Here is a 15,273-nt window from a genome sequence, read left to right as displayed (position 1 = left end):
ATGGGAGGGTCATTGATTCTGGCATTGGAAACATGTCGGCAGGTTTCATACATCGTCTCCATGGGCAGCAGCAGCTTACATGTGGTCAACCCTCATTATTGTTGAGTCACATTTTAGCAACTTCGACAACAAAGTGACAATGTGTTGGTGATTGTAATCTGTGGGCTCATAGTAGGACTCTAGAAACAAATCTATGTAGGATATTTAGGTTATGTATTGTATTATAGTTGTCAATTACAATTGAAATAATGCTCTTTTAAATCCAATGGTGCCTTTTGGTTTTAAACTGTCAGAAGTGGCCTAAAGGCCCTGGGTTCCGTGGCAGGGATAAGGTGTCCATATTAGGACAGCCTCCTAGGGTATGAGTGGGCCAAAACCACTTGCTGTGATTCAAACCAAACAGGATTACTTAGGTAATCCAGGTAATGGGTCGCATTATCCAGATTTCTGACATGCTGGATATGCTCTTTAGGCTTTACAAAAGAAAAGGAGAGAGAGAGAGAGAGAGGGGAAGAGAGAGAGAGGGGGAGAGAGAGAGAGAGGGAGAGAGAGAGGAGAGTTATATATCCCCTGAGCGCTAGTAGCCTTTCAGCGTCAGCCTGCTTATTTGATTTTTATGTTATTTAACATTACCCCTTCCAATTTAGTCAAGTAAAAAATGAATTTCTCAGCATATGAAGGTTCACAGTAGCCTACTAAGATGACCCGGTGAGTGCCACTGACCTGTGACGAAGCAGAGAGCCGGTGCAGCCCACTTAACCATTGATTTTTCCAAACATTTTTATGGCCATCACCATTCCATGGGTCATAACTCCATGAGAGGGTGACAGGAAGTGACACTACGACAGTGATAAAGCAGGTCAAATGTTAAATGCCTAAAAAAGGGGCACATTTATTTCAAAATGGATATCCGTCTATTCAATTCATGAATAGAACCCACAGTAGAGTTTAAAACTTCTTCAATCATTGTGTGGATGTCATTTACCGAATAAATTGTATTAGTGACTTGTATTAGTTTTGTTGTGTTCATCGGTATGTCCCACAGTATTTGGGAGATGTTCTGTTCTGTCTACACTGATACAGTAAAGCAGGGATCATCAAATGTACAGTCTGATATTTTATTATGTTGATGGACGGAGGGCCGTAACCAGGCCTGGAATTTGGTGATTTTAAAGGCAAGGCCATCTGGCCTACACAAGTTACCCCATCTGCAGGGGCACCAAGGCCATCTGGCCTACACAAGTTACCCAATCTGCAGGGGCACCAAGGCCATTTGGCCTACACAAGTTACCCAATCTGCAGGGGCACCAAGGCCATTTGGCCTACACAAGTTACCCAATCTGCAGGGGCACCAAGGCCATTTGGCCTACACAAGTTACCCAATCTGCAGGGGCACCAAAGCCATTTCGCATAAACAAGTTACCCAATCTGCAGGGGCACCAAGGCTATTTGGCCTACACAAGTTACCCAATCTGCAGGGGAACCAAGGCCATCTGGCCTACACAAGTTACCCAATCTGCAGGGGAACCAAGGCCATCTTCTGGAGAACCAATGCCATCTGCTGGGGCACCAATGCCATCTGCTGGGTCACCAAGGCCATCTGCTGGGTCACCAAGGCCATCTGCTGGGGCACCAAGGCCATCTGCTGGTGCACCAATGCCATCTGCTGGTGATGCCATCTGCTGGGGCACCAAGACCATTAACCAAAATAGCCAAAATAGTCAATTAAATATTGATTAGAAACCCAAAAAACACGACATATTCTGTTGGGATCCATCATCCATCGCAGTCTTATTTCTTTCTTGCACAGAAGGAAAAGCTAGCTGGCCGGCAGTCCCAAATGGACGTCGCTATTGAATGTTTTCATTTCTGCAGGAGCTTTGTTTATTTAGTTTAATTCCGGGACAATGTGAAGCACCCAGACTTTCAATGGAGCAACTGATTGCTTGCAGACAACTACAGGGTCGAAGTGGCTACTCTTAGCAAACAAGTAGTGAACCTACACAAGCTACAAGGGATTCCACACTTGCCTACTTTTTCTTTTTCTTCCACCCCAGTAGCCGGACGCTGCTCCGGTCTGGTGGAAGTTTCGTCGCCGTGTCGGGTGGCTTTCGATTCGAGATCAGATCCAAAGGTACCTGCCCCTTCATCCTCTGTCTACTTCTCCGGTGGCTTCTACCTTTGTGTTCAGATCCTCAGAGCTCCCACTCTCATCAGACCGTGAGGCTGCCTGAGACTCCGGCCCATTCCTCATCCACGATGGATACTACAGCTGGCTCAGGTCCATAGAGCTATATTCCGATCTATATTCCGAACCACATTCCTGTAAAGCTTAGACAGCATCTCATGTTAAATACTGTTGAAGTAATATGGCTACAGGTTCATCTGTCTCACCTAAAGCCCATTCTTGTGGGAAGCTGCTATAGACCACCAAGTGCTAACATACTGTTGAAGTAATATTCCTCCAGGGTAGCCTAGTGGTTAGAGTGTTGGACTAGTAACCGGAAGGTTTCAAGTTCAAACCCCTGAGCTGACAAGGTACAAATCTGTCGTTCTGCCCCTGAACAGGCAGTTAACCCACTGTTCCCAGGCTGTCATTGAAAATAAGAATTGACTGACTTGCCTTGTTAAATAAAGGCAAAATAAATTTAAAAAACAGGTTAATCTGCCTCATCTAAAGCCCATTCTTGTGGAAAGCTGCTATAGACCGCTAACAGTCAGTATCTGGATAATATGTGTGAAATGCTTGATAATGTATGTGATGTCAACAGAGAGGTTTAATTCCAGGGTAATTTCAATATTGACTTCCTTTCATCAAGCTGCACACTCAAGAAAAAAATTAAACCTGTAACCAGTGCAACCTGATTCAGGTTATTGGTCAACCTTCCAGGATAGTAACAAACAGCACAGGAATGAAATCATCATTATGTATTGATCACATCTTTACTAATGCTGCAGAAATGTGCTTTAAAGCAGGATCCAAATCCATAGGATGTAGTGATCACAATATAGTATCCATATCTATGAAAACCAAAGTTCCAAAGGCTGGGCCTAATATAGTGGATAAGAGGTCATGCAATACGTTTTGTAATGATTCCAATGTTGAAGAATTAAATAATATTTGCTGGTCTGTGGTGTGTAATGAGGAGCAACCAGACGCTGCACTTGACACATTTCTGAAATTGCTTTTTCCAGTTACTAATAAGCATGTACTCGTTAAGAAAATGACTGTAACAACATTTAAATCCACTTGGATTGATGAAGAATTGAAAAATGATATGGTTGAGAGGGATGAGGCAAAAGGTATGGCAAATAAGTCTGGCAGCCCAACTGATTGGTAAACATACTGAAAATTGGGAAATCCTGCCAGTAAATAAAAGAAGAAGAAACTGTACTATGAAACAAATAAAATAAATTATATAAAGAATGATACAAAATGCTTTGTAGCACCTTCAATGAAACTTTGGGGGGAAAGGCTAACTCAGCTCCATTATTCATTGAATCAGCTCATTCATCACAAAACAGACTGAAATTACCAACTCATTTAATGACTTTTTCATTGGCAAGATTTGCAAACTTAGGCATGACATGCCACCAAACAAACATTGAAACCACACATCCAAGTATATCTAAAAAAAATGATAAAAGACAAGCATTGCACTTTTGAATTCCGTGAAGTGAGTGTGGAAGAGGTGAATTTTTACGTTGTTGTCTATCAACAATGACAAGGCACTGACAACAGACTTTCAGAACACTTATTTGGAAGGACGTTCAACAAGCACAGCACTTACACAAGTGATTGATGACTGGCTAAGAGAAATTTACAATAAAAAGATTGTGTGGGTGTGACGACGACACAACAGTGCTAGGTCTGATCACCGACAAAGATGATCCAGCCTATAGGGAGGATATCAGAGAACTGGCAGTGTAGTGCCTGGACAACCACCTCCCCCTCAACGTGGACTACAGGAAAAGGCAGGCCGAACAGGCCCCCATTATTAAAACCTGTTACGGCTAGGGGTTCCGCTAGCGGAACGACTCGACAAATTCTGGTGAAATTGCAGAGCGTCAAATTCAAAACAAATTATTAAAAATATTTTACTTTCATACAATCACAAGTGCAATACACCAAATGAAAGCTTAACTTCTTGTTAATCCAGCCACCATGTCAGATTTTTAAAAGGCTTAACGACGAAAGGGATTATCTGAGGACAGCATCCCATCAAACAAACACATGACAATCATATTTCAACCCGCCAGGCGCGACACAAAACTCAGAAATAACGATATAATTCATGCCTTACCTTTGAAGATCCTCTTCTGTTGGCACTCCAAAATGTCCCCTAAACATCCCAAATGGTCCTTTTGTTCGATAACTTCCGTCGTTATTTCTCCAAAATGTAATTTCTTTTGGTGCGTTTGATTCAGAAAAACACCGGTTCCAACTAGCCCAACATGACTACAGATTATCTAATAAATTACCTGTAAACTTTGTCCAAACATTTCAAACAACTTTCCTAATGCAACTTTAAGTCTTTTATAACGTAAATAATTGATCAAATTTAAGATGGGATAAACTGTGTTCAATAGCGGATAAAATGAAAGTGGAGTGATGTCCAGGTCACGCGCCCCAAACAAAACAGTCCACTTGGCTATTCACCCAGAAAGGAAAGGACTACTTCTTAATTTCTCAATTTCTAAAGACTGTTGACATCTAGTGGAAGCTATAGGAACTGCAACCAGATGCCTCAGAAATCTAGATTCACATAGAAAATCAATTGAAAACACAGTGACCTAAAAAAAAAACCTCATGGATGGTTTGTCCTCAGGGTTTCGCCTGACAAATAAGTTATGTTATAGTCACAGACATAATTTTAACAGTTGTAGAAACTTTAGAGTTTTCTATCCAGATCTTTATTATAATTATATGCATATCCTAGCTTCTGGGCCTGAGTAGCAGGCAGTTTACTTTGGGCATGCTTTTCATCCGGACGTAAAAATACCGCCCCCTAGCACGAAGAGGGTTTTAACATCAACAGGGCTGTAGCAGAGTGGATCAAGAGTTTCAAGTTCCATGTCCACATCACCAACGATCTATCATGGTCCAAACACACCAAGACAGAGGGCACAACAAAACCGTTTCCCTTTCAGAGACTGAAAATATTTGGCATTGGTCCCCAGATTCTCAAAAAGTTCTACAGCTGCACCATTGAGAGCACCCTGACCGGTTGCATCACTGCCTGGTAAAGCAACTGCTCGGCATCTGACTGTAAGACGCTACAGAGGGTAATGCATACAGCCCAGTACATCACTGGGGCCAAGCTTCCTGCAATCCAGGACCTGTATAATAGGAGGTGTCAGAGGAAGGCCCATAAAATTCTCAGAGATTCCAGTCACCCAAGTCATAGACTGTTTTCTCTGGTACCGCATGGCAAACGGTACCGGAGGGCCAAGTCTAGGACCAGAAGGCTCCTGAACAGCTTTTCCCCCAAGCCGTAAGACTGCTGAACAATTAATCAAAAGGCCCCCGTAGATCCCCCCCCCTATTTGTTTTGTACACTGCTGTTACTCACTGTTTATTATCTATGCATAGTAACTTCACCCCTACCTACATTTACAAATGACCTCTAACATGTACCCCCACACACGGACTCAGTACTGCTACCTCCTGTATATAGCCTCATTATTGTTCTGTTATTGTGTTACTTTTTATAAAAAAATGTACTTTAGTTTATTAAGTAAATATTTTCTTAAATCTTCTTGAACTGCACTGTTGGTTAAGGGCTTGGTAAGTAAGCATTTCACGGTAAGGTCTACACTTGTTGTATTTGGCGCATGTGGCAAGTAAAGTTTGATTTGATTTGCTTTGCTGGAAAAACGCATGTTTTGTGGCATTACAACCCCTGCTATACTGTCTAACAGAACACAGAGGGTGTTTTTTAATGGAAGCCTCTCCGGCATAAACTAGGTAGAATCAGGAATTCCGCAGGGCAGCTGTCTAGGCCTCTTACTTGTTTCAATCTTTACTAACAACATGCCACTGGCTTTGAGTAAAGCCAGTGTGGCTATGTACGCAGATGACTCAACACTGTACACATCAGCTACCACAGCATCTGAAATGACTGCAACACATAACAAAGAGCTGTTAGTTTCAGAATGGGTGGCAATGAATAAGGTAGCACTAAATATTTCTAAAACTGAAAGCATTGTATTTAACCCTAAACCTCAACTAAATCTTGTAATGAATAATGTGGAAATTGAACAAGTTGATGTGACTTGGAGTAACCCTGGATTGTAAACTGTCATGGTCAAAACATGTTGATACAACAGTAGCTAAGATGGGGAAAAGCCTGTCCATAATAAAGCGCTGCACTACCTTCTTAACAACACTATCAACCAGGCAGGTTCTACAGGTCCTAGTTTTGAGTTAACTGGACTACAGTTCAGTTGTGTGGCCAGGGGCCATAAAGAGCGACTAAGAAATATGACAATTCAAATCAAATCAAATTTTATTTTTTATATAGCCCTTCGTACATCAGCTGATATCTCAAAGTGCTGTACAGAAAACCAGCCTAAAACCCCAATCAGCAAGCAATGCAGGTGTAGAAGCACGGTGGCTAGGAAAAACTCCCTAGAAAGGCCAAAACCTAGGAAGAAACCTAGAGAGGAACCAGGCTATGTGGGGTAGCCAGTCGTCTTCTGGCTGTGCCGGGTGGAGATTATAACAGAACATGGTCAAGATGTTCAAATGTTCATAAATGACCAGCATGGTCAAATAATAATAAGGCAGAACAGTTTAAACTGGAGCAGCAGCACGGCCAGGTGGACTGGGGACAGCAAGGAGTCATCATGTCAGGTAGTCCTGAGGCATTGTCCTAGGGCTCAGGTCCTCCGAGAGAGAGAAAGAAAGAGAGAAAGAGAGAATTAGAGAGAGCACACTTAAATTCACACAGGACACCGAATAGGACAGAAGTAATCCAGATATAAAAAACTGACCCTAGCCCCCCGACACACAAACTACTGCAGCATAAATACTGGAGGCTGAGACTTCATCACCACTTGTTTTTGTAAGAAGTGTTGCCAGGCTGAATGTACCAAGTTGTCTGTTTAAACTTCTACCACACAGCTCGGACACCCATGCGTACCCCACAAGACATGCCACCAGAGGTTCCTACAAGATCCCCAAGTCCAGTACATACTATGGGAGGCGCACAGTACTACATAGGCTAAGTATCAAACTACATTTCGATGGGGCGGCAGGTAGCCTAGTGGTTAGAGTGTTGGACTGCAAAATCAAATCCCCGAGCTGACACGGTAAATATCAGTTAACCCACAGTTCCTAGGACGTCATTCAAAATAAGAGTTTGCTCTTAACTGACTTGCCTAGTTAAATAAAGGTAAAATAAAATAAAAAAATAAGAGCCATGACTACATGGAACTCTATTCCACATCAGGAAACTGATGCAAGTTTAAAATACACCTTATGGAACAGCGGGTCTGTGAACAGGCACACGCAAAGGCACAGACACACAAGTACGAGCACACACATTCTACACACACGTACATTGTTGCATACATTTGTATACAGTCACATGTGTCTCTCTGTTATGTATGGGAATACTTGGGAATAGATTTCCAAAAATAAAATCACTTAGAGCTGATTTCCGAGTGTTTTACAGTCATTCATGTACCCCCCCCCAAATTTTTTTTTTTGTAATGAACAAAAATTAGAAACGTATCAACAAACAAATTCATAAAGTTTTCAGACACCTTGACATTACATTACATTACATTTAAGTCATTTAGCAGACGCTCTTATCCAGAGCGACTTACAAATTGGTGAATTCACCTTCTGACATCCAGTGGAACAGCCACTTTACAATAGTGCATCTAAATCATTTAAGGGGGGGGGTGAGAAGGATTACTTTATCCTATCCTAGGTATTCCTTGAAGAGGTGGGGTTTCAGGTGTCTCCGGAAGGTGGTGATTGACCCCGCTGTCCTGGCATCGTGAGGGAGTTTGTTCCACCATTGGGGGGCCAGAGCAGCGAACAGTTTTGACGGGGCTGAGCGGGAACTGTACATTGTTTCCTCATCAATCTACACAAAATACCCCATAATGAAAAGGAAAAACTAATTTTTGGACATTTTAGCAAATGTATTACAAATAAAAACAGAAGTACCATATTTTACTGTGTAGTGCATAATACGTAAGTATTCAGACCCTTTGCTATGAGACTCGAAATTGAGCCCAGGTGGATCCTGTTTCCATTGATCATCCTTGAGATGTTTCTACAACTTGATTGGAGTCCAACTGTGGTAAACTCAGTTGATTGGACATGATAAGGAAAGGCCTTGAGATGTTTGTACAACTTGAAACAAAGAGCTGCAAAATCTGGACCCCTACAAATCAGCCAGGCTAGACAATCTGGACCCTCTCTTTCTAAAATTATCTGCCAAAATTGATGCAACCCCTATTACTAGCATATTCAACCTCTCTTTCGTATTGTCTGAGATCCCCAATGATTGGTAAGCTGCAGTGGTCATCCCCCCTCTTCAAAGGGCGAGACACTCTAGACCTAAACTGCTACAGACCTATATCTATCCATCCATGCCTTTCTAAGGTCTTCGAAAGCCAAGTTAACAAACAGATCATGACCATTTCGAATCCCACTGTACCTTCTCCGCTATGCAATCTGGTTTCAGAGCTGGTCATGGGTGCACATCAGCCACTCTCAAGGTCATAAACGATATCTTAACCGCCATCGATAAGAATCATTACTGTGCAGCCGTGTTCATTGATCTGGCCAAGGCTTTCAACTCTGTCAATCACCACATTCTTATCGGCAGACTCAAACAGCCTTGCTTTCTCAAATGACTGTCTCGCCTGGTTCACCAACTACTTCTCAGACAGAGTTCAGTGTGTCAAAACAAAGGACCTGTTGTCTGGATCTCTGGCAGTCTTCATGGGGGTGCCACAGGGTTCAATTCTCGGGCCGACTCTCTTCTCTGTATACATCAAAGATGTCTCTCTTGCTGCTGGTGATTCTCTGATCCACCTCTATGCAGACGACACCATTCTGTATACATCTGGCCCTTCTTTGGACGCTGTGTTATCTAACCTCCAGACGAGCTTCAATGCCATACAAATCTCCTTCCGTGGCCTCCAACTGCTCTTAAATGCAAGTAAAACTAAATGCATGCTCTTCAACCGATCGCTGCCCACACCTGCCCGCTCGTCCAGCATCACTACTCGGGACGGTTCTGACTTAGAATATGTGGACAACTACAAATACCTAGGTGTCTGGATAGACTGTAAACTCTCCTTCCATACTCACATTAAGCATCTCCAATCAAAAATTAAATCTAGAATCGGCTTCCTATTTTGCAACAAAGCATCCTTCACTCATGCTGCCAAACATGACTTCGTAAAACTGACTATCCTACCAAACCTTTGAGTTTGGCGATGTCTTTTACAAAATAGCCTCCAACACTCTACTCAGCAAATTGGATGTAGTCTATCACAGTGCCATCTGTTTTGTCACCAAAGCCCCATATACTACCCACCACTGCGACCTGTACGCTCTCGTTGGCTGGCCATCGCTTCATACTCGTCACCAAACCCACTGTCTCCAGGTCATCTACAGGTCTCTGCTAGGTAAAGCCCCGCCTTATCTCAGCACACTGGTCACCATAGGCGCACCCACCTGTAGCATGCGCTCCAGCAGGTATATTTCACTGGTCACACCCAAAGCCAAATCCTCCTTCGTCCACCTCTCCTTACAGTTCTCTGCTACCAAATGACTGGAACGTACTGGAAAAATCAATGAAGCTGGAGACTCATATCTCCCTCACTAACTTTAAGCACCAGCTGTCAGAGCAGCTCGTCAATGCACCTGTACATACCCCATCTGTAAATAGTCCATCCAACTACCTCATCCCCATAATGTTATTTATTTATTTTGCTCCTGTGCACCCCAGTATCTCTATTTGCACATTCATCTTCTGCACATCTATCACTCCAGTGTTTAATTGCTCAATTGTAATTATTTCACCACTATGGCCTATTTATTGCTTTACCTCATTTGAACACACTGCACATAGTCTTTTTCTATTGTATTATTGACTGTATGTTTGTTTATTCCATGTGTAACTGTGCTGTTGTCTGTGTCACACTGCTTTGCTTTATCTTGGCCAGGTCGCAGTTGTAAATGAGAACTTGTTCTCAACTTGCTTACCTGGTTAAATAATGGTGAAATAAAAAGAAGTAGTGAAAACATTCAATTGATTGTAAATGAAGGAAATGTCCTTAGAGCTCTGAGACAGGCTTGTGCCGAGGCACAGATTTGGGGAGGGGTACCAAAACATGTCTACAGCGTTGAAGGTCCCCAAGAACACATTGGCCTCCATCATTCTTAAATGGAAGAAGTTTGGAGCCACCAAGACTGTTCCTAGAGCTGGCTGCTCGGCCAAACTGAGCAATCGGGGAAAAAGGGCCTTGGTCAGGGAGGTGACCAAGAACCCGATTGTCACTCTGAAAGAGCTCCAGAGTTTCTATGTGGAGATGGGAGAACCTTCCAGATGGACAACCATCTCTGCAGCACTCCAGCAATCAGGCTTTTATGGTAGAGTGGCCAGACAGAAGCCACTCTTCAGTAAAAGGGACATGATAGCCCCCTTGGTGTTTTCCAAAAAGCACCTAAGGACTCTCAGTTAATGAGAAACAAGATTCTCTGGTCTGATGAAACCAAGATTGAACTCTTTGGCCTGAATGCAAAGAGTCACGTCTGGAGGAAACCTGGCACCAGCCCTGAAGCATGGTGGTGGCAACATCATGTTGTGGGGATGTTTTTCATCAGCAGGGATTGGGAAACTAGTCAGGATCAAGGGAAAGAAGAACAGAGCAAAGTTCAGAGGGATTATTGATGAAAACCTGCTCCAGAGAGCTGAAGACCTCAGACTGGGGCGAAGGTCCACCTTCCAACAGGACAATGAACCGAAGCACACATCCCAAGAATATTCCAAGAGTGGCTTCGGGACAAGTCTCTGAATGTCCTTGCGGACTAGAACCCGATGGAGCATCTCTGAAGACACCTGAAAATAGCTGTGCAGCTATGCTCCCAATCCATCCTGACAGAGCTTGAGAGGATCTAAATTGGATGAAGTCCCCAAATACAGGTGTGCCAAGCTTGTAGCGTCATACCCAAGAAGACTCAAGGTTGTAATCACCGCCAAAGGTGCTACAGCAAAGTACTGAGTAAAGGGTCTGAACTTATGTAAATGTGAGATTTCAGGTTTTTATTCTTAGTACATTTCCAAAAAATTCTAAAAACGTGATTTTGATTCATCATTATGGGGTATTGTGATGTCATTATGGGTTATTGTGAAGTCATTATGGGATATTGTGATGTCATTATGGGTTATTGTGAAGTCATTATGGGGTATTGTGTGTAGATTGATGAGGGGAAAAAACTATGTAATCCAATTTAGAAGAAGGCTGTAATGTAACAAAATGTTGAAAAAGTCAATGGGTCTGAATATTTTCAGAATTCACTGTATATACAGTACCAGAAAAGGTTGGACACACGTACTCATGTATGTTTTTTATTTATTTATTGTTACTATTTTCTACATTGCAGAATATTATTGAAGACATCACAACTATAAAATAACACATGGAATCATGTAGTAACCATAAAATTGAAAGAAGTGTTAAACAAATCAAAACATATTTTTTATTTGAGATTCTTCAATGTAGCTGCCCCTTTTACGGTGACATTGTTTTGGTTGGCCAGCTGGAATCCGATCCATTGTCCTGAGTGGTGGGCAAAACACAGGATCCGCTTCGGGAGTTGACGTTGACCAGAAGCCGGCTGGGATCGGATCCATTGTCCTGGGTGGTGGGCAAAACACAGGATCCGCTTCGGGAGTTGACGTTGACCAGAAGCCAGCTGGGATCGGATCCATTGTCCTGGGTGGTGGGCAAAACACAGGATCCGCTTCGGGAGTTGACGTTGACCAGAAGCCGGCTGGGATCGGATCCATTGTCCTGGGTGGTGGGCAAAACACAGGATCCGCTTCGGGAGTTGACGTTGACCAGAAGCCAGCTGGGATCGGATCCATTGTCCTGGGTGGTGGGCAAAACACAGGATCCGCTTCGGGAGTTGACGTTGACCAGAAGCCAGCTGGGATCGGATCCATTGTCCTGGGTGGTGGGCAAAACACAGGATCCGCTTCGGGAGTTGACGTTGACCAGAAGCCGGCTGGGATCGGATCCATTGTCCTGGGTGGTGGGCAAAACACAGGATCCACTTCGGGAGTTGACATTGACCAGAAGCCGGCTGGGATCGGATCCATTGTCCTGGGTGGTGGGCAAAACACAGGATCCGCTTCGGGAGTTGACATTGACCAGAAGCCGGCTGGGATCGGATCCATTGTCCTGGGTGGTGGTCAAAACACAGGATCCGCTTCGGGACAGTCGTATTCCTGGTCGTAATGATGGTGAGTTGCTCTTATAACCAGTAGTGCCTCCCGACTGTATGTAATAAAACCTAAGATTACCTGGGGTACCAATGTAAGAAATAACAGATAAAAAAAACTAAATACTGCATAGTTTCCTAGGAACGCGAAGCGAGGCTGACATCTCTGTCGGCGCCGGAAGTCCAGGTGGTATGTATGCAGAGTCTGTGAAGATTGTGAAGAAATACCATCTGCATGGGCTCACGGCAACGGGGTTGCCAGGGGGTTTGGGACCAGGTTCTTTTCTGAGAGGATGTTGGCCCTCCCTGCATAAGCCTCCCATAGAGAAGTGTCTTGCTGATATAAAGTGGAGGATTATTCACAGGTTTACTGGTAGAGATACGTGTCTCATCTTGATCCAACAGGTACCGCTGAGTAAACCTGTTGAGGCAGATAACAACTCCAATGTGGAAGACCAGGAAACATGAGATGCAGGGGGCAGGGGGTACGGACCCCAGAGCTGTACTGCTTGGGCTGGTGAGGGCTCTGCAGACACAGGAGCATGTACAGTACCAGTCAAACGTTTGGACACACCTACATTGAAGAATAATAGTGAATACATCAAAACTATGAAATAACACATATGGAATCATGTAGTAATGACAATCAGATTAAATTAACAACATTTTTCAGAGAGAGAGAGAGAGAACCGGAACACAGCAGGACGGTTAATGGGATCAAACGGATTCTGTCAGTCCGTGGTGAGTAATCGCAGTCCTGTCAGTCCGTGGTGAGTCATCGCAGTCCTGTCAGTCCGTGGTGAGTCATCTCAGTCCTGTCAGTCCGTGGTGAGTCATCGCAGTCCTGTCAGTCCGTGGTGAGTCATCGCAGTCCTGTCAGTCCGTGGTGAGTCATCTCAGTCCTGTCAGTCCGTGGTGAGTCATCTCAGTCCTGTCAGTCCGTGGTGAGTCATCTCAGTCCTGTCAGTCCGTGGTGAGTCATCGCAGTCCTGTCAGTCCGTGGTGAGTCATCGCAGTCCTGTCAGTCCGTGGTGAGTCATCGCAGTCCTGTCAGTCCGTGGTGAGTCATCTCAGTCCTGTCAGTCCGTGGTGAGTCATCGCAGTCCTGTCAGTCCGTGGTGAGTCATCGCAGTCCTGTCAGTCCGTGGTGAGTCATCTCAGTCCTGTCAGTCCGTGGTGAGTCATCGCAGTCCTGTCAGTCCGTGGTGAGTCATCGCAGTCCTGTCAGTCCGTGGTGAGTCATCGCAGTCCTGTCAGTCCGTGGTGAGTCATCTCAGTCCTGTCAGTCCGTGGTGAGTCATCGCAGTCCTGTCAGTCCGTGGTGAGTCATCGCAGTCCTGTCAGTCCGTGGTGAGTCATCTCAGTCCTGTCAGTCCGTGGTGAGTCATCGCAGTCCTGTCAGTCCGTGGTGAGTCATCGCAGTCCTGTCAGTCCGTGGTGAGTCATCGCAGTCCTGTCAGTCTGTGGTGAGTCATCGCAGTCCTGTCAGTCCGTGGTGAGTCATCGCAGTCCTGTCAGTCTGTGGTGAGTCATCTCAGTCCTGTCAGTCCGTGGTGAGTCATCGCAGTCCTGTCAGTCCGTGGTGAGTCATCTCAGTCCTGTCAGTCTGTGGTGAGTCATCTCAGTCCTGTCAGTCCGTGGTGAGTCATCGCAGTCCTGATGTCAACATTTTTCAGTGAGAGAGAGAACTTGTCAATCGGTCCAATTCGACCGGAACACAACAGAAGGGTTAAATTCTTGTTAATCTAACTGCACTGTCCAATGTACAGTAGCTATTACAGTGAAAAAAATGCATGCCATTGTACATAACAACAAAACTCTTAACATATGGCAACTGGTTTGATACGTTCACCGCTGAAGGTAAATAATGTACTTACATTCAGTAATCTTTATATGATTTGTCATCCTGAGGGTCCCAGAGATAGAATGTAGCATGGCTTTTCCATTTTTATATTCAAATATAGGAACTGGGTTAAACAGTTTGAACCCCTGCTGTCTCTTTGCTCAGAAAACTTTGGGGACCAAATAAAACCACCTGCGGGCCAAATTCGGCCCTCGGGCCCCCAGTTGGGGAACCCTGCAGAAAAGGATTCTGCAGCTCTCAGCCACAGCTCTCCCTTGTACTCAACTTCCTCTTATACAGACCCCTCTCTCCATGCCTCCTCTCTCTCTCTCCTCTCGCTCAATCCCAATGACGATGTGACAGCATGGGCCCTAATTGGCACCTCCTTGTCTCTCTCTCCTCCCCTCTGCTCGGCGCTCTTTTCCGGACAAACAGTCATTCTTATTTAATAAACCTGCCCTGTTCTGCCTTTGATCTGGCACACCTGAATAAGTTAAGCCTGTTTGCTTAGCCTGTACTAGATGGAAAATGCAACTGGAGATATTTGTAAAAATTTCATGTGTTTTTTTCTAAGTGGGAGTCAAACACAGCATCTCTCATTAAAGGGATACTTCGGGATTTTGGCAACAATGCCCTTTATCTACTTCCCCAGAGTCACATGAACTAATGGATACCATTGTTATGTATCTGGATACGGTTTGAAGGAAGTTGCTAAATAGCGTCAGCACAATTACTAACTAGCCTTAGCACAATGACTGGAAGTCTATGGTAACTGCTAGCAAGCTAGTAGATATCATAGACTTCCAGTCATTGCGCTAAGACAAGTTCCTTCATACTGGAGGCAGATGCATACATTTAAATATAGTATCCACAAGTTCATTTTACTCTGGGGAAGTAGATTAAAACATCCCTTTAGTCCCATTGGACCGGGAAGTCTGCTAGTTTAGGGAAT

The 15,273-nt window shown here is 44.2% G+C and overlaps 1 protein-coding gene across 1 annotated transcript; it reads right to left on the bottom strand.

The window, feature by feature from the left end:
- Positions 1–11,615: 11,615 nt before the first annotated feature.
- On the bottom strand, positions 11,616–14,581 carry LOC135545885 (uncharacterized). The gene is made up of 3 exons (XM_064973883.1): positions 14,356–14,581; positions 12,641–13,004; positions 11,616–12,534 (listed from the first exon to the last, which is right to left on the bottom strand). The coding sequence occupies exons 2-3, from the start codon at positions 12,788–12,790 to the stop codon at positions 11,767–11,769; spliced, it is 918 nt and encodes a 305-aa protein (XP_064829955.1). The 5' UTR covers positions 12,791–13,004; positions 14,356–14,581; the 3' UTR covers positions 11,616–11,766.
- Positions 14,582–15,273: the final 692 nt, after the last annotated feature.

The sequence above is a fragment of the Oncorhynchus masou genome, chromosome 1 (genome assembly GCF_036934945.1).
Source record: "Oncorhynchus masou masou isolate Uvic2021 chromosome 1, UVic_Omas_1.1, whole genome shotgun sequence".
Lineage (NCBI taxonomy): Eukaryota > Metazoa > Chordata > Actinopteri > Salmoniformes > Salmonidae > Oncorhynchus > Oncorhynchus masou.
The sequence above is the reverse complement of the archived record's forward strand: the minus strand, read 5'-3'. Positions and strand labels throughout refer to the sequence as shown.